This window comes from Leptinotarsa decemlineata, unplaced genomic scaffold (genome assembly GCF_025532065.1).
Source record: "Leptinotarsa decemlineata unplaced genomic scaffold, Ldec_3_MD MMD2_tig00026294_RagTag_RagTag, whole genome shotgun sequence".
Taxonomy (NCBI): Eukaryota; Metazoa; Arthropoda; class Insecta; order Coleoptera; family Chrysomelidae; genus Leptinotarsa; species Leptinotarsa decemlineata.
The window spans coordinates 9,833,754-9,859,734 of record NW_027412674.1 but is presented as its reverse complement, the minus strand read 5'-3'; the positions used below and the strand labels follow the sequence as shown (position 1 = coordinate 9,859,734).

Below are 25,981 nucleotides of genomic sequence, written 5' to 3'. Positions count from 1 at the left end.
AACTAATATTTTCGAATAATGGTAGACATCTCAGGATAAATGTTGTTGAATTAACGTTATCATTATTATTTCTGCTTTGATAATTATTCATTTCAAATAATGGTGGACGAGCGGGTTTGATGTCGTCGAGTGAAACTACATTTTTATCAAGACTCGTTGCTCCGATCGACTTTCCACACGAGTACTTTTATTCATAAAATTGTCCAAGTAACCTTAATTTGTTGAAAAATATTGAAAAATATCTGTCATTTCAAAGTTTTGGGGTGTGGACCATCGGGGGTAGTCCGTTCCTGACTTTGTAGCAAAACAACTGACTCCTGCATGAAAGCTCAACGAAGGAATTCATTTGTGTAGTCAATTACCAAAATTTGGATGATTTTGAATATTCACTTGAAAAGTTATCAAAGAAAAACATTTTTCATTTTGTAACTTCGAGGACCCGTTACTTGGTAACGAAGGATTTTAGGAAAAAAGTTATATGAAGTACTGGTGATATTTTGACCCCATCTATACATTCCCGAGAGAAAAAGAGGAAGTCCAGGGACACCCTGTATATTTTCTATAAATATCAATATAATTAGGGCCATTCCCCAGTGGAGCATTGATTACAAACGTTCTCTGAATATTTGTTTTAGGATTTGGTATATTTACTATTAATATTGAACCTTTATTTTCAATATCTGTAGTGGCCATTTTAAGGAGCTCGCCACACCTGCATGCTCTTTAAATTTCGAAAATGAGGAGAACCTACAAAACAAAGAAAAATAATTTAAAAAAACTGTCGACGCTGGAATTCGAACCAAAAACTACAAGGCCGTCATGAATAATGAGCGGTGCACCAACTTACTGAGCTACTGAGCCTAATGAACTACTTTTGCGGAATCATAAACATAGCATAAAGCTTTAGCTCTATTATAATATTTAACTTTTATTTTTTAAATATATTTACTTCTCGGAAATATCTTACCTTCATTAATAATTAATTATTATCGGGGGCTTCTAATAAACATTTATTTAGTTCCTCTCTTGAGAAGGTATTTGCCTTATTAGGTTTATATCCTTGGTTTTGCCTTTTCAATAAAGCAATTAATTTTGGGTATTTAATATCCATATTTTCTTTTATTTGAAGCATGGTATGTAGCATCGAATACTTGGACCACAATGTAGAGGCTTTTAGTGTATTTGCTAATATCGAAAAATATCTCAACATAACATTTTCTGAGTAAATACGAATATGCTTTTCTTCGGCCCATCGCTTGAAATGTAAATATTGTTTTTCGTATTTATCTTTAGATTTTTGGGGCAATAAAGATTGTACCGTTACATTAACTTGTTCCAAAATATCCGGTGGTGTATTATTTATATCTTCAAAATCGCTTGAATCACTCATTTTCAAAATATTCTTAATATTTCACAGATATACCTATTAGGTATGGTGAATCACACTTTGAAACTGTCAAACGACCATAGCATGCTATAAAATTTGTCATAAATTCGAAAACCGGATGGATCTATGAATCTAACAAATTATCGATGAAAAAATCGCTAAATTAAAATACCTACTAATTTATACCATATTGCAAAATACAGGTTGTTCTATAAATAAACGGTAATTTTTATATTTATATAATAGAATATAGTTTAGGTTGTCAATGCCGTATAAATTATTTCATTGACTATGTACCATGACGTCACTTTTACTTTTCCTCCCTAGTGAGGAAAAGTACGACTTTGCTCCCTACAACGAGGCCAGGAAATGTATACTTTGGATAGAGGTAGGCGGAAAAAGACTTTCTTCACTACCAAAACTATTCACTAAAAACACATAAAATATTACTTTTTGAAGGATTTGTTTTCAACAGAGTCAATTATTAATTGATTATTCGTCATTGACAGTAAAGTCTGAACAAATACTTTCAATATAAACTCCCGAAGATGTTCCATGTTGCTACTGATCAGAAACGTCATTTTACAAAAACCTGAAACACGTCGTTTTTTAATTTTGACATGCTACATTTTACAATGAAATTTCATTGTACAGGGTGATCCATATTGATGTGATGACATCGCTATCGATATTTTTTTTAAATGCAACACCCTGTATTTGGTGTCAGTTTTAGATGATCCGTAACGAGCTGATTCCGAAAAGATATGATACTTGGGGTCTAACGGACGGGATTTGAAAGATATACGCTTGAAAAATAAATTTTATTGATATGTACCTAAAAAAAGTAGAAATTAAATAATTATTCTTTCTTCTAATAATTAATTTACCAATGGGAAAGTGATCCAGTACTAAATACATTTTGAATGTTCGAACTGTAGTCCTTGCTGTATTTGACAGTATTTGCTGTATTTGACTTTTCCCAATTCTCGACAAAGTCGAGAATTCGGAAAAGTCTGGAATTTACGGAATTGAATGTAAGGACTGCGATGCAAAATATTATGGACAGATCTATTAAAGTAAGATCTATTAAAGTAAGATATAAGGAACACATAGCACACTTAAAATATGGAAGACCTGAAAAATCAGCAGTCGCCCATCATATAATGCAACAAAACCATTCTATAGACTTCAGTTCATTAAGATTAGTTAGACAAGTTAACAACAACAGGCAACTAGATGCCTATGAGAGTGTAGAAATTATGAATAACGATGACGAACCTATACCAAAGAGCATACTATATAACTTATTAAAATAAAATAAAATAGAATAATGTTGTTGGGTTTACTGATTACTACATAAGGACACATTGCTAAAATGAATTTGGATAGGCAATATCGTGAAATTAATTTTTATATAGCTGAAAATTGTTTTATATAAACATATATTGTAAAATAATACATAAGGCAAAATTGTAAAATTAATTTAGGTTGGTATGCCTGGATGGTTTACCTGTATAGCATAAATGGGATTAGCTCGCACTAGTCCTTAGTTTTATTCTTCCTCTTTGAGGATGATCACTTGGTGATCGAAACACGTGTCGAGGTGTTGAAAATAACGATTTGGTGTTGGGAAAAAACTCCAGTAATATTCATCAAGTAATAGATTTATTAATTACCATTCCTATAATCCAAATGAAATAAAAATCAATTTAATAAAATCATTAAAAAACAGAATCATCAAAATTACCCATCCCGATGTACGAAACCAAAGTTTGTCTAATTTCAGTAATTTTCTGATCAAAAATTCTTATCCTAAATCTTTAGTAAACACAATTTTATTTTGTGAAAGAACAAACTTTCAAAATAATAATGAAGAAGTTGAACATAACAACGTTATACCTCCATTCATATATAAATCACTCCCATATATTCAAGAATTGACACCAAAATTAATTAATGTATTCCGAAATAATAACCTCAAAATATCTAAAACAAATGTCACTACTATATCTGAATTATACAGTAAACTAATAAGCTCCAATTTCAAATAAACAAAAATCTAATTTAGTATACAAAATTTCTTGTATGGATTGTTCTAAAACATATATAGGACAGACATCTAGACCTCTAAGTAGTCGCATCACTTCCCATAAGAGCGACTGTAGACGAAATGTTAATTCTTGTGCATTAACAAAGCATGTTCATTCGGAGGATCATAAAATGAATTTTGAAAATCCGAATATTTCAGATAGAGAAACCAATACAACTAAGAGAATATTTTTGGAAATGATAAAGAAAATGTGATAAAGAAAATAAAAGATCTAGTAATTCGAGTATCATTCAAAATTTTCCCACTTGACACTCAGCCAAAATTTTTATCAATTGTCATTATTTCATGTTTTTCTATCTGTTCATGAACCTTTTTATATTTTATTCTCACGTTAGTAAGTTCTTCATATTTATATATTTTTTACAAGATATATAATCTTATTATTGTAGTTGTCCTGACGAAGGTGTGAAATATACCGAAACAAAGAGTTTTCTTTGTAACAGCCCAGCTATTGACTGCAACCTCACGAATTGAACCGATTTATAGTTAATCCAGTCACTAATTATTCTGTTATATATATATATATATATATATATATATATATATATATATATATATATATATATATATATATATATATATAAATGAATGGATAAGTACTCTTTGATCATTCCCATATTGATTTCAATTTAAGAAATATATATATATATATATATATATATATATATATATATATATATATATATATATATATCATGGTCAACTGTGTCAAACGCCTCGAAAATCTGCATATATTACATCAAGTTGCGATTTGGTTTCCAAAGTATGCAGGAATATACAGGGGGTGTCATTAAAACAATTGTTTTCCATCAATAACTATTGATATCTGAATTGAAAAAATGAATTTTTCACACCATTGAATTCTACGTAGGAAAGTGCCTTGAAAATGTTTTCAGGAATTTTCATCAAGTAACAGGTCAGAGTGTTTATAGTTCTGGTAAACTTTCCACAAGAGATTTGTGAAAGTAAACCCAAGAATACGTCAACATACTATCTGCCATGCGACATTTCATTAGATTCGGGAGCGGAACAAGTTTTCATTAAAGTAATTTGCCCAATTTAGTTTACTGGAGACACTTGTGTTGTGTCCTGTGTAGATTGATGTGTACTAAATGTTTAGTCTACCACACTCAGGAGCCAGAGATGATGTAATATGAACAATCATAGCCCGTTCTCTCCTTTTAGGTGAGAGTTTGAACTTTGTAGATGATTATATACAGGTAACCTCAAACGATTTTCCACACAATGAATTCAGTTAGCATCAGGATTTTCGTCTTCAGAAATTTTTCAGAATGACGAATATAACTCATTCAGGAATAATATGATGAATCGAATATCACTGAAGAAATATTGGATATTTTGTAGGAAGTCATTAAGTGTATATATAAAATATAACTAACTATAAATATTATCACTTATTATCATTATTATATATCATATATTATTATATTATATACAGGGTGTAACTGAATAGGTGTAAAACATTCAGGGAGGTGATTCCTCATCGAAAAAGAAAAATGATCTTTCATATAAAGAAACTTCCATTGGAGCATCCCTTGTTAAGATACAGCCCCTTAAAGGGGGTACATAAAATTTGTATAACAATTTTTTTCACAAGCACTAAAAAAGTTACAAAATATTGAAATTACCCTGACGTTTTGTACCACCAAAAAGACACTTAGCCAGAAATTTATTTGGTTTACCCCATGGTTGTAAGGGGTGGAAAACGCAACCTCTACAATTTATTTCCAATGTAACTTTTTGTCTTATTATTTGTTTACCATTTTAAAATTTACTTCCTATAGCCTGCTTCATTCTAAACAAAACATGTCTCTTGGTTTTTTGCATAAAATGAACCAGTTCGCAGCAAAAAATTATTTTACGAACAACTACAGAGATACGTCGCGTCGCCATAAATGCGAAAATACGAAACTAATCTATCTAGTAGGTCACTATTAGCGATAGTGACAATTAAATTGGTATGACGCTGTCAGTTTGTGAATTTTCGAAATTGAATCAATACTAATTGTGTGTTGTTGTTCTGTTCTCAATTTGTTACTTTAATAATTCACTTGTTATTAAAATGGCATACACAAATGAGGAAATAGCTGATATGCATTACGTTTACGGTCTGTCGCAGAGGAATGAGTTAGAAGCTTCTAGAAGATATGCTGAAATGTATCTTCATCGGCAGCATCCTTCACATAGAATATTTGCTCGACTTCATCAACGATTACGAGAATATGGTTCATTCTACAAAAGAACGCAGGATTGTGGTCGCCATCGAGGAGTACGAACACCACAGCTTGAGGAAGCAGTACTTAATTTGATTGAAGAACAACCTACTATCAGTACTACTAGAAAGATTGCTTTCCAGCTAAATGTTGATCATGTGACGGTATTTCGAATTTTAAAGGAACATCTCTTATACCCTTACCATCTGCAACGAGTACAGGCACTGTTACCGCGAGACTTTCCGAACCGTCTTGAATTTTGCAACTGGATGTTGGAAATGATTAGAAAAAATTGTGACTTTCTGAAAACGATAGAATTCACAGACGCATGTAGTTTTCCTCAGGACAAGATTATTAATTTTCATAATTACCACATGTAGGCTGATGAAAACCTTCACGCTATCGTCGAAACTATCCATCAAGAACAGTTTTCTCTTAACGTGTGGCTCGGAGTTATTGGGGATGATTTAATTGGGCCTCCTCGATTAAATGGTGAGGCATAAGTTCAATTTTTAACAGAAGTGCATGCAGTACTGCTGGAGGAAGTTCCTTTGGGCGTCTGAAGGGATATGTTTTTCATGCATGATGGGGCTCCCGCCCATTTTAGTCAAGTAGCACGTCAACATTTAATTGAAACATATGCAAATCAGTGGATAGGTCGAGAAGGACCACAGAACTGGCCCGCTCGATCCCCGGATCTCAATCCTCTCGATTTCTCTATTTGGGGCCATTTACAGCATTTGGTTTATCGTACTCCTGTTCGCGATGTACAGGACTTAAGAAACCACATCATCGATGCGTGCAGGGTAATCAGAGAAACTCCAGGAATATTTGAGCGAATACGTGGGTGCCGACGTCTAGACGCATGCGTAATGCCTGCAGGTAGACTTATTGAACATTTACTATGATTTCTACATGTTGTGTGTTTTGTTATTAATAAATTAGTTTTGTTTATTACCCTTTAATCGTTTAATGCAGGTACTAACTACAAAATAACAATAAATACAGTTCGCATTTATGACGACGTATTTCTGTAGTTGTTCGTAAAATAATTTTTTGCTGCGAACTGGTTTATTTTGGGCAAAAAACCCGGGAGACATTTTTTGTTTAGAATGAAACGGGCTATCGTAAATAAATTTTTAAATGGTAAACAAATGATAAGACAAAAAGATACATTGGAAATAAATTTTAGGGGTTGCGTTTTCCACCCCTTGCAACCATGGGGTAAACCAAATAAATTACTGGCTGAGTGTCTTTTTGGTAGTACAAAACGTCAGGTTAATATCAATATTGTAACTTTTTCAGTGCTTGTGAAAAAAATTGTTATACAAATTTTATGTACCCCCTTTGAGGGGCTGTATCTTAACAAGGGATGCTCCAATGAAGTTTCTTTATATGAAAGATCCTTTTTCTTTTTCGATGAGGAATCACCCCCCCCTAAATGTTTTACACTTATTCAGTTACACCCTGTATATAATATATAATATAATATATGATATATAATAATGATAATGATAATATTTATAGTTATTGTGGAAATTCTTTTTCGCTTCATATCTTTTCGAAACAAAGCACCCCATAAAAATAATCAGAAGACAAAATATCTTCTGAATAGTCCAAAGAATAGTCCCTTGAATATTTGCCGCATGTTCAATAAACACCTTCTATACAGGGTGTAACATAAGTACGTTGAAATATTCAAGTGACGTATTTCTGAGACAATTTTACAAAAATAAGTCTCTATGAACTTGTGTCGGAAACTGCTTCGTTTCGGAGATACGGGGTGTTGAAATTGAATTTTTTTGTTCGCTTTTTGAAAATTACTCTTGCAAAAAATAAGTTATTTGCACGAAATTCAGTACCCGGAGTTTTTTTGACGTGGGAAATCATATTTTCATATTAATTTACAATTTTCTATATCGATGCATATTACTTAATAGCCAAATTTGATTTCAATAGTTTTTGTCACTCTTCGCTTGCAAATTAAGTCAACTAAATTGAGTAGGCTATGAAAGTTTGTTTATAAAAATAGAAGTTCGCTGTCACATTTTTAGCTATTGATTGACAAATTCACAGTTCGGAGTTTATAAAGTGATTTTTTGGTACCATGCCCGACTTTACGAATGCTGAAATGGCTGATATGGTTTTTGCATACGGCTTGGCTTAGGGAAATTCAAGCGAGGCCAGACGCATCTATCAGGAAAGCTATCCCCAACGAGTGCCTCCTTGTGCAGCGACATTTGCGAATCTTTTCCGGCGACTTTCCGAATCTGAAAGCTTTGAAACAAATTCTGCAGTAGGATGGCCACGTACTACAAGAACTGTAGAATTGGAGGAGGCGATTTTCGAAAAAATCAGTGAACATTCAGAGACAAGTACAAGAAAAATTAGTAAAACTTTAAATGTGAGTCACATGACAGTTTACAAAATTTTAAAGGAACAGCAATTATATCCTTATCATATTCAACGTGTCCAGGCATTTACGCTACGTGATTTCCAACCACGTATCGAATTTGCTCAATAGCTTCAAAGAAAAGTCGAACAACATCCGCAAATTTTATCGAAAAGCCTTTTCCATAACAACCACATCTGGGCGGAAGATAACCAACATCCGATAACGCAAACTCATTTCCAAGACAAATTATCTTTTAATGTATGGGTAGGCATAATCAGGGATTATTTAATTGGGTCCTATTTTCTCCCATTTAGTTTGAATGGAGAAGCTCACTTACATTTTTTGGAACACGAGCTTCCCCAACTTATGGAAGATGTGTTATGCACGATGGAGCTCCTGCTCATTTTAGTGTGATAGCAAGACATTTTTTTGACGTAGCATATCCCCAACGATGGCTAGAAAGATGAGGCACTGAACATTGGCCCCCGAGGTCACCGGACCTCAATCTAAAATCACCTAAAATCATCAGTTTGTTGTTGTTGAGGGATCGCATCATAGCTTGCTGCGAAACGATAAGAAACACTCCGGGCATTTTTCAACGGGTGCGGAATTCTTCGATGAGGAGAGCAGAAGCATGTATTACTCTTGGGGGTCGTTACTTTCAACAGTTTCTGTGATTGCTGTTTTGTTCAATTTTTATATGTTTCTTTTCCTAATAAATAACATAGTACTTCGCCGAATTGTTTTTTTTACAAATTCCGAAATGTAGCACTTTCTAATTGAATAATTAAACCTGACAATTTTTTTTATTTGAATTGAATAAGCAGTTCAATAATGCTCAGTTTAGAAGAAGTCTGTAGGGCGTATACCTACTGCGTATAAAGTTTGATGAAAATAACTTAAATTGCAAAAAACTTATGACAAAAACCTACCATGTTTTGAAAAATTTCAACAATCTCTATTTCGAAAACGAATCATTCTTCTTTAAGCATTTTATAGGAAAAAGTTTATTTTATTTTGACGACATCCACCACATACTTAGTTTTTGTAATGTTCTCAGCAACTTCACTTAGCGCTAGGAGCTAAGTAATATGCATCGATATAGAAAATTGTAAATATCTCGAAAACGATCACCTCCAGCGTTGTTGAGGAAGTGTATCTTTTTTACTTAAAAAAGGTGTGGGAGTTGGATTTTTTCATGAAAAGTACCAAAAGTTCACTGTCAAAAAAGTTGGGGCAATTTGAAATAAATAATGACAGCGTACGCAGCGCCCTCTAGATGTTACATGAAAATCAATATGGAATTATGATTTCCCACGTCAAAAAACCCCGGGTGTCGAATTTCGTGCAAATAGCTTATTTTTTGCAAGAGTTATTTTCAAAAAGCGAACCAAAAAATTCAATTCCAACACCCCGTACTCCGAAACTAAGCATTTTCGGATACAAGTTCATATAGACTGTTTTCCTTAAAATTGTCTCAGGAATACGTCACTTGAATATTTCAACGTATTTATGTTACACCCTGTACATATAGACATCATTACATCATAAATTGCGAAAGTTTTTGTTACTCCCTGCTAAAACCATAAAAACAATATGTTACTGAAGTAATTTTATTTGTATCACACATATTCACAATAATATTATCCTAATTGAACGGACCCGTTAAAAACAACAGGTTCTTCTTGTAGTTCATCGTCCTTATATTTGCAACATTTGGATGAAAAAACGTGCCCGAAAAATGTTCTGTAATCTTTATCAAAGTTGTACAATATTATAAAAAAGTAAATGGGGTTCATCACTGCAAGAATAAGTCCCCCAATTAAAATAATCAAAGAAAATAACTGGTCACGCAACAAAAAATGCGAAAAAATAGCTAAAAGCAAAGGACATATTGACAAAAAATATGTGTTGACTAGATATAAGGGCATATTAGAAGTAACGGTTGAGGGTGCCAATCTTCTTCTCTTTACCAGATGAACAATATTCATCGCTATCATAAAAACAATGAATTTAAGATATGAAATGAGCAAGAATACTTCTGAAGTTATGAGTCGGTATTCAAAACATGAACTAACATGAACACCCGTCGAAATAATAACAAGTACATAAATGGCCACTAGAATATAGTTGAGGTAATTCACAAACTTTCCATATATGACAGTATGATACACTTTCAAGTACCAATTTATCAATAAAAGGTCCACCAACAATAAATTCGCAAGTAAAATACAATATTGTGTTTGTTCCAAAGAACAAAAAAAGGTATACGCTGCAAAGTACGTCTCCCAGTCCGTTGATAGCCTCTGACTGATTGGAGAAGTTATCATAAAAAGATTGTTGACGATCGTCCAGTTCAATAGAATTATATTCGATTTGTCCAATCTCAGTCGTCTGTACTTTATGATGACGAAGGCGATAATTATATTACATGCAACGCATATCAATGACAGAATGGTGTACAACTCAATATATATTTTGACAGTTAGGTTTGTTTTCATAAGTAGATCTTCGTAGCCATCTGGAAAGGTCGTATTTTCGAAAGAGAATTCGGTAACATTAGTGCTTGCAGGTTCTTCCATGTTCTGAAAACCAATAAAAAGGAATGGGAAAATAAAAAATGTAGACAGATGTTGATGAATGTGGAATGTAAGAGTAATGATTATGATGTAATTGTAATGAATTGATGGATGTACGTGGAATGAAATCCTTACAGGACAAAACTGTAGTAACGTTAGTTACGAATGAAAGTGGTAAAAAACATAGAAAGTTTAAATTCTCTTCTGTTCATTTTGATAAAACTTCAATATGTGTAATAGGACATAATGTTTAATGATCAAATAAAAAACAATGATAATTCTATAGGGAAGAGAATTCCAGTAGAAAGTAAAGAAACTTCATAAGACTTGGGAGTTCCGTATTAAATTAATTTTTGATTTGAAGAATGATATTTATATCAATTTGACGTATGACAATTGTTCGAAACATATATGATTTTTTAGCTTCAGTGAAGTTGAACTATCACGGGTTAATTTTTCACATATCACAATTGACTTCTTCGTCGAAAAATAAGAAATTTCATTTTTGAAACGAAAACTTGACCCTCTTTAAGTCAGAAACGAACGTGTAGCAGCAACTACTCCTCCTATTTCTTTCATTGGCATGGGGGAGTCGAGTGATACATCATCTGAAAGATATTTTGTCCCTATATTACTTCTGCAATTTTTTTAGAAATTGGTTCTTTTGTTATTGAGAAATTGAATATTGAACGTTTCATTTAGGAAAAAACAGAAAATTCGCTGTCAATCATTTTAATGAGGAAATCAACAACAAATAATATCAATGGACACAAAATCAATGAATAAGTTGCTCAAAATGTCCTCCATCTAGTTCCGTACAGCGGTTGCTGTATTTCTTGATATTGAAGGAGCATTTGACAATGCACTACCTAAATCTATAGGATTGTCTCTGGTTAGAAAGGGTGTAGAATCGACCATAACTGGCTGGATCTATGCTATGCTAGTAAACAGAACTGCAACTACTACTCTTCAAGGCGAGGCTATCAGGTTCAGGGTCACCAGGGGCTGCCCTCAAGGTGAGGTACTATCTGCCCTTCTGTGGTCGCTCCTGGTGGATAGTCTGCTTGATGCCCTCGACAGAAGAAAAGTTGATCTGCAAGCTTATACGTTGTTCACAGTTGGTGCCTGAGGGAGCAGATGTCTGTCAACCCCAGCAAAACTGTGTTGATCCCCTTCATCAAGAGAAGGAAATTGGACGATCTAACGCCACTTTCCCTCAATAGTGTGGTCATTCTATTTGGAACGGAGGTGAAATATCTTGGCATTGTCCTTGATAAAAGAGTCACCTGGAACGCTCACTAGGAAAAAGTTTTACACAAAGCCAGACTGCCTCTATGGACATGTCGAAGGATTTGTGGTAAAACTTGGGGTTTAGGTCCCAAACAAATCCATTGGATTTATGTGATGATTGTCAGACCAATGATCACGTATGGTGCAATTGCTTGGTGGCCGAAGGCTTTACAGAAAACGGCCCAAGCGAAGCTCTCTGGCTTACAGAGACAGGCTTGTCTGGCTATCAGTGGTGCCATCAGTACCACACCGTCAGCAGCCATGGAGATCCTTCTAGATCTACCTCCTCTCTACATTTTTCTGGAAAGAGAGGCTAGATGGACTGCATACAGACTTGTGCACATTGCGAATTGCACAAATCAATTCAATGCAGAGTGCAACAGACTGTTGGTTGACATTGGAAGTCACAGCATTCTGGAAATAATGACCTCTGACTTTATGCCTCCAACTGTCAACTACGAACTGCCTTATGAAGTACTATTCCCGAGTAGGGAGGACTGGATCCTGCGGGAGAAGGAAATATTAAGAGCAGATAGTTGTTGGTTCACAGATGGATCAAAAACACCTTCCAGTTCCGTCGCTGTTTCAGTCGCAGACTCAGGACAGAGTTATCTACCTGCCTAGGAACTTATGCGACTGTATTTCAAGCGGAAATGTACGCTATTGAATTGTGTGCGGAGAGATTGGATAAATACAACCTCACTCACAAGTCAATAAAATATTCTCGGATAGTCAAGCGGCGTTGAAAGCTCTTGGCACCCACCGAGCAACGTCTAAATTGGTAGCAAACTGCCAAAAAAGACTCTCCTCGACAGGTAGACTAAACAAATTGTCTCTGGTCTGGATTCCTGGCCATACTGGCCTGGAAGACAATGAAGCTGCTGACTCTCTTGCAAAGGATGGTGCTGCAAACGGCTGCAAGCGGCATCGCTTTGGCCTTTGCCGAACAAACACTTAACACCTGGATGGCAAGAAGGCCTTCTTACAGGTCACTGTCATTTGAATCATCACATGCAGAGACTTGGACTGTCGGAAGACAGTGTGTGTCACCTCTCTCTGGAAAATGATGAGACTGCAGAGCATATACCTTGTGCCTGCCCCGCTGGGGACCGAATCAGGTTTTTTGAGTTGGGCAGATCCGTACTCTCACCATCTGACCTGGAAGACCACTCACCATACAAACTAATCGGCTTCGTTAAGAAGCCGGGTTTATTTGGCCGAGTGTGAATAGGTGTGATCCACAATAAACTCTTATGGGTTGCGGTGGAGGGTCGAATTGACCCACTCACTTTAGACCTACCTACCTACCTACCTACCTACTCTCGAAAGCGTTCCGTCAATTATTCAAGATGTCCGGAGTCATCAAACGTCATTCTCGACCAATTATCTGTCGCAGGAAAGTTCACTTTCGACTTCAGGTGTCCCCAAAGAAAGAAGTCCATCGGTGTGAGATCAGGTGATCTAGCTGGCCACTCCACTGGATCCTTTTTGCCGATCCAACGCATTGGAAAACGTTCGTCCAAAAACTGTCTCACCCGAACATGAAAATGTGGGGGTGCACCGTCTTGCTGGAATGTTATTTCATTGTCTAACAAATTGTAATCATTTTCTTAAATTTGTCTTGTACTACTAATTGATATCTATAGTCAGTTACATAATTCTGTTATGTGCGAATATATTGCCTTCACCTTCAACAGACCCAGAAGTAATCCTGAGAAATTCAAAAGGAACTGGGCGACAGAGGAAAGAGTGAAAATCAAACATTGAGTTACTGGTAAAATTACTATGGATCGACCATCATGAAGAGATATTCTAGTGTATTGTACAGAGAATGGTACTTCAAAATAATCAGTTTCTATCTACACCTTGGAGAATTTTCCGAAAACCGTCAATATATTAAGATGAGTGCAGTGGAATGGCAAAGGGAGAATTATTGATGACAAACACGTTCACTTGGTATGACACGGTTCGAAGTCGATGACATAAAAAAATAAAATACGGCATTATCTTCAATCTGAATAGTGCTGTTTATAAGATCATCTGTGTAATGAACAATTTCAATCAACCGTGATAGGAAGATATAGCTTTGTTTTAGTTTCTACAAGTACATATAACTATGTAGAAGGGAAGTATGGTGACCATTCCTTGTACATTGTTACTTTGAATTATCCAACTCACAATTTTCTGTAACATGAAATGTTTTACATACTGAAGCATACCCAAAAATTGGTTTCCCTTTTTTTCCACAATCATTGATAGTATGTACTCATTCATATAGCAACGTGACTTGGGAGTAGGGCGTGAGTCAGGTCAAAAAGAAAGTGAACTGTGATAATTGTATTATGAGTCAACTTTCATCCACCTTCAGTACTGCTCAACTTTTGAATGTTCATTACGCTGTCATTTATTCCCTCGCCTACAATATTGTTGTGCGAGGTTGCTCCACTTTTACTCCCTGTGATATTCCTCAACAACTAAGCCAGTCAAGCTCATTCATGAGCTCGAACTCATTCTATGCAAATCATAAGATGAATAGATAAGTACGTACTATTCTGATCACTCTCGCTTCACAACTGTTTCAGCCTGCTGTGCATCGTCACTACCGGGCAGGCGGTCCATGATTGAAGACAAAATGTGAATAACCAAGAAAAGTACTCGACAAAAATAACTGCGTAAATGTAAAGCCGGCTTCCAACGGCGCTGGACTTGGCGAGTCTGGCTCGCGAATTGGCGAGTCACGCGCCGTGGAAATGCGAAGGCTCGCCCGTTCGCCAAGCGGCTTGGCGTTCCCGTCGGTTGTCGGTAAATTTGGCACGAGTCAAAGGATGAACAAGCATCGCAGGCTCGGCTTGTCCGAGCTTGTGAATCCGTTCCCACACAGAATGCTTGCATTTGCAGTTTTCCCTCAGTGGCGTTGTGTTGTCAAAAGGTGGCTAGTGCATCCAATGTTTTTAAATTTTCCTATTCTCACTTTAATTTTACTTTCATAATGGAGTGGTCTAACGATTTGATTCTAGAATTTTTGGAACTATATGAATGGGAACCAGCTATATGGAACCCAAAGGATCCGAAGCATAAAAACAGAAATTTGGTGCACGATAGCTGGAAACGGATTGAAAGCAATTTGACTATGAAATGTTCTGTTGCAGATCTCAAAAAGAAGAAAGAAACGCTGATGACAACTTATCGAAAACTGTTGCAAAAAGTTAAAAGAAGCAGTGGAACTGGCTCTAGCTGACGACGTTTATAAGCCAGATTTACTTACCTACTTCGACTTTTATACAAAGACGTCATCCACCATCGTCTTTTTCTTTTTTCTTTATTTTTGTTTGCTTTTAAATATTCACCGCTCATTACTATAAAAGCTGCAGCACAAATTGCAATACGCTGATTTTATTCTTGCTGGCGTCTCATCATTTTCCTTGATGCAAACTACTCCATTGTTTTCGCCAGAATAACAATCCAGTGGGTGCGTCGAGCGCAATTTATAACTTGGCGAGTGACGTTGCAAGCTGTTCAACGCGCTGTGGGAATAGTCACGGCTCGTCGACTTGCCATTTGGCAAACTGTTTGCCAAACCGATGAACTCGGCAAGTCACTCGCCAAGTCCCGTGCCGTTGGAAGCCGGCTTGAGCGAGACAAAAGTGGAACTACCTATTTTCAAGCAGCTTGACTGCATTAACCTTTCTCGATTTCATTTCATTTCTAGAAACATGTGGATTCGTTTTCCGATAGCATTCCAGGATACCTGGAATGCATATATCTAATCTGGTCTCAAAAATAAGAAAAACCATCTATAAATTTCATTTACTGAGAAATATACTGAATACTGTAACTCTTAAAACAGTGTACTATGCTATCACACAGAGCTTACTGCAGTACTGCATAATAGCATGGGGATCGGCATATGAAACAATTATGGAATCATTGGTTACAGCACATAAATACATTATCAAGATCTGCCTTCGGAAACCTAGAAGATATCCATCTGATCTTCTTTTCAAAGAATTCAGAGTCCTAACAGTCAAAGAACTGTACCTCAAGAACTTATTGATATTTACCCACAAAACTCGAAGTCCGTCTAATGCATTATCTTATGATAGTGTCACAACTAGAGCTGTGTCTAATAGAAATATACAAGTTACATCCTTTAACTATAAGTTGACGAGATACAGTTTTAATTATCTCGGTAAAAAATTGTACAATATTGTAGATAAATCAATTAGGGATATTAAGTTTCTCAATTCCTCCAAACCAAAAATAACACTGTGGATCGTTGAGAATTCCAACCAGTTGTTGCAATTGTTATATCATCCAATACAATAAAAAGTTGTATTCACATTTTCAAACTCACACACTTTATATTCAACTACTGTCTACCGACACATCTCTACCCCACATCTTTTTTTTTCAGCCTTTTTTACTCATTTTTTTTTTCTTAAATTTTGTTGCAAATAATTATGTCTGAGTTCATAGTCCTGTATTACGCGACACATAACACTTACAAACGTTGCACTAGAGACATATTTAAAATTACGGTATTACTGTTTGCTACACACGAGCTTGCTCTGTAGTAATTTGTATTATTGTTTTGTTATATTTGTTTGCTCAGGTTGTGATATTACACACATCGTGGTGCGTTGTATTTACTGTACACAAAAAGCATATTTATATATGTAAATTAAACTATATCACATATATCATTATTCCAAAATATCATAACGTACTATAATTTTGGTGCGCTATATTCTCTGTGCTCATATATTATATCTATGTATTTGAATGAAACAATAAATTCTATTCTATTCTATTCTATTCTTCCTTCCCAAATTTCTGCTGCCACAGTTGTCGGTTGATTTGTCAAACCACCAACACTGACATAAAAACTTGTCAAGTTGACTTGGGTGTCACACCAATAGGTGGTTCCACTTATATGTCTCGCTTGCGTTTACACAGCTATTTTTATTAAGTACTTTTTTTTGGTTATTCACATTTTGACTCCAACTGAGTACTGCCTGCCCGGTACTGACGACGCCGAGCGGACTGAAATAGCTGTCTACCGGTTGCTCTTAAATTGGAATCAATATAGGAATGATCAGAATAGTACTTATCTATTTATATATGAATATAAACTACTCATAGAGACACATTCTTAAAATCCAATATGTAATAAAATAATTTTTATTTCATGATAAAAATTTCTGATGTGTACTCCATACTAATTCTTATCTGGTTCCATTCGGTTGTTGTTTACTTTTTTACTTCTTTTTGTACTTTCAGCTACAAAATCAACAATAAGAAAAATTCTGTATTTAGTTTCACTCTACTTTAGTTCTTAATAGGTATTAAATTTTAAAATTCAAACATGTAGGGTGTACCTCAACGAAAATCAAGTTGCTAGAGCAGTGGCATTGATCGAAGTAGGGTATGCAAGGCGTCGTGTAGCCCAAATGCCTAATGTGAGTCACTCTGCGGTTTCCAGAGCTTAGAATCGCTACCAAATTTACGGCATAGTAAAAAAAGCCCCTTATCCCAATTGACAAAGGGCAACAACCCGCAGAGAAAATCGTTTGTTACGACTTTGGGCAATTGGGAGTCACACCGATTCTGCTGGAACACACACGAATTTCGAACCAAACGATACGAAACCGACTTCACGAAGTACAACTCCATGCAAGATGACCTGCTAGAGCCCCTAGATTAACTCTAGCTCATCGAGGAAATCGTAGAAAGTTTTGTCAAAAGCATCCTAATTGGAATTTAGAACAGTGGGCCAATGTAATGTTTACAGATGAAAAAAAAAATGTTATTCAACAATGACAGACGTGTTCGGGTATGGAGACGTCCTGGTGAACACTGTTCGGATGACTGTGCAAGAAATTGTTTCATTTGGAGGTGGATCGATAATGGTATGGGCTGGTATAACTTTGACAGGACACACGGACCTTGTGGTATTTCGGGAAGGGACTTTTGCGGCTGTCCGTTACTTAGAAGAGATATTCGAACCTCATGTTGTCCCATTTGCCCAAAATACGGGCGCTGGGTTCATTTTACAACATGATAATGCCAGGCCACACGTAGCCAGGGTAGTAAGAAATTTCCTACAGGAGCACAATATTAATGTCATGAGATGGCCAGCTAATAGTCCGGATATAAATCATATTGATCAGCTTTGGGATGAACTGGAAAGACGTTTGAAGGATCATCAACTCTTCCAAAATCTAAACTGAATTGCAGATGCTCTTTTGACGATTTACGAGCAGTTACCACAACAAATAATTAGGAATTTGGTGGAAAGCATGCCTCGTCGTTGTGCCGAACTTCTTAGAGCCAGGGGTGGGCGTACTCACTATTAATGTACATTTTTCTCAATTTTTTTCTGAAATGAATTTTATTTGTTTTTGACACTCGAATAACTTTTACACTAGGTAAAGCTTCAATAAATATCATTTTTTAAACTCCCAAGTAGATTATTAGATGACATCTTGACTCTGATATGAATCCACCAATCATGAAAGTTTCGTAAGGTGTATTACCTTTTGTCAAAGTTATTGTTACTTTTGATGCTACACCCTTATTATTTGGAGAAAGATCTAACTGTTCTTAAGAAGAAATGTGATTTCAGGTGTTACTGAAGTAAAAATAATTTCAAAAAGGTGATTGCCTGAAACAAAAATCGAGATGATCCTAAACAAACCCACTATATTGCAGAAGCGAAATACCTTGTACGTATATACGAGAATATTACACAGTTGTATAGATGGTTTATGAAGATTACACGAGTTTCATATCCGGAAAGTAGCAGCTGATCCCAACCGAGTTATTAATAAACCAACATGGCACGTATGAAGGAAATCGGGACGGTTCAGTTTATCCTCCAAGATATACCTACTCACCGAGTTAACAGAGATTATCCAAATGCAGAGAACAAGCGAATCGAAACAATCATTTTTAATATCAACACAACTGCTACTCACAAAACTCGTTTAGTTACTAGCAAACAACAAACACTGGTCCACCGACTACCTAATATCAATTTCAAGGTCATTCATTAAGACCGACTATGCACGACGAAAAAATTATTGTATACACGCTCTGTTAATTGATTGAGCGATGGATTTCTTTTGTTGGATTATCATCATTCCACATAATTCGAATCACGATCGGAAAAATAATTGCTAATTCATAATGAAAGCTACTACACCATTCTTATAGTATGAGGCACGAAATGAATCTCTCAATTGCAAGCTGCAGGTTATAACAATACGGATTTTCCGATATAGAGATTGACGTATGCCTTTATAATCAATAACTGTGGTATCAGACAATTATTAGGCTGTTTCAAAAGTTTTGTCCGTTTCAATGTCATGTGTTTCTGTAGCTCCATATCTCATTAATATACATTCTGAATTTTATTAGTTTGGACTTCCATTGTCTGATTTTATATAAAATGATTTCAAATATCAGAAAGAACTAATGAAAAAATAAGCATTGAAAATGAAAAGCTGAAAATAACAATTATATTAAGCAAAATAACCTGAAATGAATTTATAGTAAAAAAAAATTGTTCAATGTCTGAACAGGAATAAATCCCAATAACAAGACATATTAATAGTATTAACAAGCATGTTACAGTTTTATATCTGCATATATACACACAATACACATACATATATACATACATACATACACATATACATGAATACAATACTAATTTATCAACTAGAAACATCTGAAGCGAGTAAACAAAAAACAAAATGAAGTAAACATTTAGGAGAGTTGAGCAAAAAATTAAGTGAAAAACTTGTGTGCAGCAAGCTAAGATAGTAATTGAAAAAAACCATAAGTCAGATATAGATAAGTAAGTGTATTACAAAAAAAAACATAATTCAGCAGTAATACAGTAGTAGTAATAAGCTCACATGGTAGAATTACTTTCAATTTGGGCTCATGTATTTTGACTAGTTTGTTAACGTGGTTCTTAACTTGACCAATAGGTTCATAATGAATGTCGAGATTTTCACAGAGTTGATTGTAAAGTTTGCTCATTGCAACAACTGGTGACTTGAGTAATATGTTTGTTCTAGAATTTGGTAGATAAAAAGTCAGTTAATTTCTAGAATTGATTCGTGGAACATACAAGTTGGAGTGGGAGAGTACTTCGGGACAGTCAATCAGAATATTCACTTGTTTATAAATGAAAATCATAGAGTAGTAGGTTCTTCGGTTTTGAAGGTATAATAGATTAAATTTATTCAGTAGTATTCTGTTGTCGACGCCTTGTTCAGGGTGAACTCGTTCTAGCTTGTAAGTAATATATTTCATGAAGCCTACTTATATAGACTCGATTTTGTTTATGTGGACATTGTATATGGATGACCATATAAGGGAGGCATATTCCAGCCGAGATTTGACGCATGCATTGAACAGAGTTAAAAAACTGTCTCTGCTACGAAAGTTCTTACAGTTACGATGAATGAGCCCTAGCATCCGTTTGGCTGAGCATGTTATTGTTTCATAGTGAATGTAGAAACTCAGTTTAGAGTCAAATGTGACACCAAGATCCCTTTGATGAGTGCTTATTTGAAGAGGTATGTTATTTCTGCAGTAATCATGAGAAATAACATTATGTTTGAGGGTGTATTTTGATTATTTACATTTGTTTGTATTGAGGGGAAGATTATTTTCGGTACACCTCTTGTGATGTAATGATAGTGAAATAAAATACAAGTAAAATCAGAACAATTGAACAAAAAATAAAAATTAAAGTTAAGAGATTCCAAGTCAAGTTACTTCACGACGTTTCGATTGTTTATATCCACAATCGTCTTCGGGTTTCTTTTATCATGTGGTAACATTGCTATATTCTAAACCGTAACAGATACCAAGATGATTGAATGGAAAAAAAATTAACTGTCATCGGAAACAATACAATGGTCGAAGAAAATTTACGGGGACTCTCGCCCTTCTCGAGTTTTACGAAAAAAACAAAAATGCTGTTTTCCGTTTTTTTTTTTGGAAACTTATTGTTATTTCGGAGAATTTCAAAAAATGGAAAGAGAAAATGTTGTTGTATTCGAAGTAAACTATGAGGATGTAATTATAAATATTCTATAAAATGTTTCGTGTCAACATGGCCACCATCAACTTTTTTTTAAATACGGACCTGTCTTTTTTATAACAGATATTTATAAAGCAATAAATTCACAATCCAAGGGTATATCACATTTGATATTTTTATAGCGTTTCATTTGAAATAACCACCTTCATCAGTGACAACAATTTTGAATTACGGTCCTGTCGTTACTTCTTTCGTGAATTGTTTCGATTTCTTCAAATTATAATTCAGACAACCCAAATAATTCAACAGGTAGGTACCCTAACACAATGAAAATTCGTACTTTTTTGTTTTGGAAATGTTTGTATTGCCGTTATCCTTCTTTCAAGGCTCATTTCTCCCTAATCAATTATAATTGGTATAATTCTCAATCCTGGAAGTAACGGAAATATCAGTTTCTGGCAAAATTCGATTGTTGTTTAATTTAATATGATCAACTAGCATCTCTATTCATTTACCATCTTAAACGCGTAGGCTTTACTTGGTTTCTATGACAGGAAAAATGAATGGGTTGTTGATATCTGTTGAGAACTGTCAGACGTTTATGATCATATTAAAGATTTTTAGGGAAGAAAGTTTTTGGCTTTCTACTCCATTTTGTTACCAAAAAATATGGGAATCTTCCAAAAAAGGAAGGAAGTAATCAATTTTAAAATAAGTAACTCTATACATGGATGTGTAGATCATATAAATATTGATTCCCACATTTTGTTGTATCAAGATGGAGTAGTAGAAAGCCAAAAACTTTCTTTCCCAAAAATTAGTCACACAAGGAATATGTATGTTGAGCTACACCTGAATCTTCGTATTCCGAAAATCCAAATGTTTAGACGATTGGAAAAAAATTCGAGGGGACTATGGTGCATTTGATAGAAGAAAAAAAACAAGAAAATGTGTGGTTACTGAAAGTGTGAGAAATCAAATAAACTTTATGGATAAGCAAATATAACCACATAAAAATCTACACAGTAAAAACATATTTTTTTTTTTCAATTTAGGATTGGCCAGTTACAAAAATCATGCTAATCAAGATTGTTCTTCACGAGAAATTGCCCACGAAATGGGGATTTCTGTAAAATCCACCAGAACTATTTTTAAAAAGAACAAATATAAATGCTACACGATACGCAAAGTTCATTACCTCAATGAAAGCGATCACGGAAGGAGAGTACGATTTTTAAAAGTGGTTAAGACGTAGAAATAGGGAAGTTGGAAATATTTGTAAAAAATAATATGGACGAACCAATCGAAATTCACCAACAATGGATGGTTTAACAGAAATATCCATCATGGGTGGAATAATACAAATCAACATTTACATAGGGAAACCAATTTCCAAGGAAAGTTCCACTTTTTTTGCTCTTTCAGTGTTGTGTCTGGAAGTTACTTTTTTGCATGCGCTACTCTCCTTTATAAACAGTCCATTTTGAATTTTTGCTTTCTTTCTTTGAAATATTCCCACTTTTTTCTATATATATATATGAAGAAATGGAAAGTCAAAACCTTTCTTTCCCAAAATATCCCGTAAATATACCTCTTTGGATTGAAACTGATAAGTCTTTTTAATTTCAGCTGGGATTACGAAAACTCGAAAAAGCAACAACGACAGTGACGTGAGTAGAACCAAATTGTTAATTATTTGTTAAGAAAGCATAAAGGTATGAGTCTATTTTCAAAAAATCGGTTTAATAGTTATTTATGTATCAAGGGAATTAGGAGGGCCTTAATTACCGATGGCAAAGTTTGCGTCCCGAGGGCCTCTGGCCCGAGGGACAGCAATTGCCTGAGGTTATTAAGGCTCATTAATTCCCGTGGTACATAGATAATTTTATTTCTGACCGATTTCAATAAAATTTTGTTCATTTTTGAAACGGAAAAATGTACCAATTCATTACCTTCCCGGTATATTTGAATCAGGTACCGTTGATTATAGTAGAGTTTTCTTGTTGCTAGGTTGTTGCTATGTTACTTGTTTATAAACAGAACTTTGTTATCAAGCTGTGTTTGCGGTGAAAACGTGTTTTCTACCCCAAATATAATGGAGGATATTTTGAAAAAAGCTGAACAAGCAAGAGAATCATTAATTCCATCGAAAAGTGAAGCCGTATACCAAAAAGAATACAAGATATATCTGGACTGGCTGACACGGAAAAATGTTATGCCAAAAGATGTCACTGAAACTGTATTTCTGGCATATTTTCAAGAACTGGTAAGGAATTTTCTATGTTTTTCGGTAGATTTGGTAGTAATTGTGTTTATTCGTTTCAATCAGAAACGTATAGTCCGAATTCTTTATGGACTAAATGGTCAATGCTAAAATCGATGGTGACTATACATGAGAAACGAGATATCACCAAGTTCAATGAACTACAGGCTTTTTTGAAACGGAAGAGTAAGAGTTATAAGCCGAAAAAGTCTGCTGTTTTATCTCCTAAAGATGTTATCAGATTCCTAAAGGACGCTCCTAATGATATTCATTTATTGCATAAGGTAATTTTTTTCTTATTTTCCTTTTTGTGTGTATTTATTTCCTTTTTTTTGTTATAGGTTGTTTTGATTATGGGTTATTTTGGAGGATGCAGAAGTCAGGAACTTTTGAATATGAAGATATCGGATATAGAGGACCGGGATTCCGTTATGGTAGTGAACGTACCGGAAAGTAAAACTGGTGTATCGAAGAAATTTACAGTTGTGGATGAAAAAGAGTTCTCCGCTTTGCCTTTATTAAGACTTTATATGTCTTTGCGTCCTAAAGGTATTGAACGATTTTTTTTGAGCTTCCGACAAAATAAATGTACATCTCAGCCAATTGGAAAAAACATGTTTGGGAAAATCCCCAGCAAAATCGCAATGTATTTAGGATTGCCAAACTCATCTTCCTATACGGGACATTGCCTTCGTCGCACTTCTGCTACTGCTCTAGCCAATGCAGGAGCAACTATGACTAACTTAAAAAGACACGGAGGTTGGAAAAGTTCCACGGTGGCGGAGGGGTATTTGGAGGATAGCATCGAATTGAGAAATAAAACGGCGCGTATGTTGTCTACTTTGTCATCAGAAGAGGCAGGTACCTCGACTGTAGTGAACAGAAGCTCCAGCCATACAAAAGAAGAAATTGTTTCCAGTGGCGGAAGTAATTTTCAGGGAACATTTCAAAATTGTACATTTATCATTTGTAATGACGTGAATAAATAAAATATGGTTCAGTTTTCATTTCTATTTATTTTTACTTGTGAATGGTAGAGGGAATTATAAAATCTATAATGTCCCAAGGGAGTTATGACCCTCTTTATTGATAGCGTAACTATGACGATATAAGCTTATAATATCCCGGTCAGAAATAAAATCTGTTTTTCCGTTAATCAGCTGTCGCCCCCTACGAACGACAACTCTCAGAAGTTGAGAAACTTGTGCGAGCTAAGGACTAACGAGGTCTTACCTTATAACGTGTGATTCCTAACACGGTCAGCCCGAAACTCCAAATAATTCAGCTATGCTCTGGTGCAATATCGTTTCTGAATATAAATCCCATCGGAAATTTAAAGGCATGGAGAAACAGTGATGGAAAGATAACTTTATTTTATGAACGATCTCTTTTCCCCATGGTTAGCACCCTTGTTAGAATATTCAAAAATCCTTTCTTATTGCAAATTTACAATATAAAACGAACCTACATACAGAATTTCATCCGCTGAAAATATAGCGATACGGAGGAGCAGTAACAAAGAGGTAATTCTCATATGAAAACGCACCCCTTTTACCCCCAAGGGGGGTGCCGGAGTTGGGGTATTTGAAAATCCTTTTATATCGCGCATCTTAGACCTGGGTAGCACCTACTTACCAAATTTTAGCTTCAATACTCATCAATATGAAGAAACAACGATGAATGGGTGAGTGTTAAGTATAAATTCAATATTCTCCAAATTCAATAGTTGATTGCAGTGGGAGATTTTTGGGATACCCCACTAGGAATTTTCCTACAAGCATATATTCAAAACTCCTCAGTCACATAGATACAGGGTTTCGAAAGTTGGTGTGAAAATATACATTTTTGTATACAGGGCTTTTCATGATGAGCGTTAATTAGCCGTTTCTGACAAACTATTTAACGGATCAACCTGAAAATTCCACAGTATGCATGAGTCAATATGACCTACACGCCTAAAATATTTCAGATGAAGCGTCGTTGTCGCTTCTACTATAAAGTGGCGGCTTCTTTGATTTTTCAAATGTAACACCCCGTATATAATATCATATTAAGATTCATTATCACTTTTTCAACAAATTCATATACTATTTCCCTATACCTATCTATTACCGTTTAGAAGATATAAATTAATTTCAATATTTTTTTTTTACCAAACATGAAGTTTTATAAATGCTGATAATCTTGAACTCTCTTGCACTAAAACGATCAAATTTGAATTTTAGTGGAGTGATACTATGAGGATCTTCACTACGAGTCATATTTTCATTTGCCTCATACAGGGTCTTCAAAAAATGCAGATACTTTGATCTCATGAAAAAATTAGTGGAACTCAATTTTTTCAAATGAAACACCCTGTATATTTCAACATTTTTGAGCTCTATATCCAATTTTAGATTACCTTTGTTCAGATAATACTATTTCTATTTTGAACCGTTTTCGAGATAAACTGTTTCAAACGGAAACTGACGTGGTTTTCTTGCTCGTTTTTTTGAATTCATCACTTATTTTGGATATTCAACATTTTTTTTCATACTCAGTAATATTTCTTTTTGATCCAGTTTTTTAACTGTCTCAGATCAGTCAATTCGAAATTGGTATTTGCAATTTGCATACATTGAGGTATTGGTCTCTAACGTACAACAGTACACATTAATATTTT

General features: G+C 34.9%; 3 protein-coding genes across 13 annotated transcripts in view; 2 read left to right on the top strand and 1 right to left on the bottom strand.

Moving 5' to 3' along the window:
• AstC-R2 (Allatostatin C receptor 2) overlaps positions 1–25,981 on the top strand; it is a 649,221-nt gene that overhangs the window by 404,181 nt on the left and 219,059 nt on the right. The window contains exons 1-2 of one of the 3 annotated variants that reach the window (XM_074180325.1): positions 21,667–22,023; positions 22,112–22,726. The gene's annotated coding sequence lies outside the window, so the exon portion shown is untranslated. Of the gene's footprint in view, positions 1–21,666; positions 22,727–25,981 lie in introns of those variants that run through there. The other 2 variants (XM_074180323.1, XM_074180324.1) reach the window with 2 other exon arrangements.
• LOC111515617 (uncharacterized) overlaps positions 1–25,981 on the bottom strand; it is a 77,630-nt gene that overhangs the window by 4,263 nt on the left and 47,386 nt on the right. The window contains exons 1-3 of one of the 9 annotated variants that reach the window (XM_074180329.1): positions 18,892–19,032; positions 13,312–13,563; positions 9,726–10,711 (exon numbers count right to left, since the gene is read on the bottom strand). The exons of 2 other annotated variants lie outside the window; for them this stretch is intronic. In XM_074180329.1, coding sequence (XP_074036430.1) covers positions 9,770–10,708 — 939 coding nt within the window. In that variant the 5' untranslated portion in view covers positions 10,709–10,711; positions 13,312–13,563; positions 18,892–19,032 and the 3' untranslated portion in view covers positions 9,726–9,769. Of the gene's footprint in view, positions 1–2,897; positions 3,595–9,725; positions 10,712–13,311; positions 13,564–18,891; positions 19,276–25,981 lie in introns of those variants that run through there. 6 more of the 9 variants (XM_074180332.1, XM_074180330.1, XM_074180328.1 and 3 more) reach the window with 6 other exon arrangements.
• LOC141484838 (uncharacterized) lies at positions 22,726–24,326 on the top strand. The gene is made up of 2 exons (XM_074180337.1): positions 22,726–23,603; positions 23,661–24,326. The coding sequence occupies exons 1-2, from the start codon at positions 23,337–23,339 to the stop codon at positions 24,306–24,308; spliced, it is 915 nt and encodes a 304-aa protein (XP_074036438.1). The 5' UTR covers positions 22,726–23,336; the 3' UTR covers positions 24,309–24,326.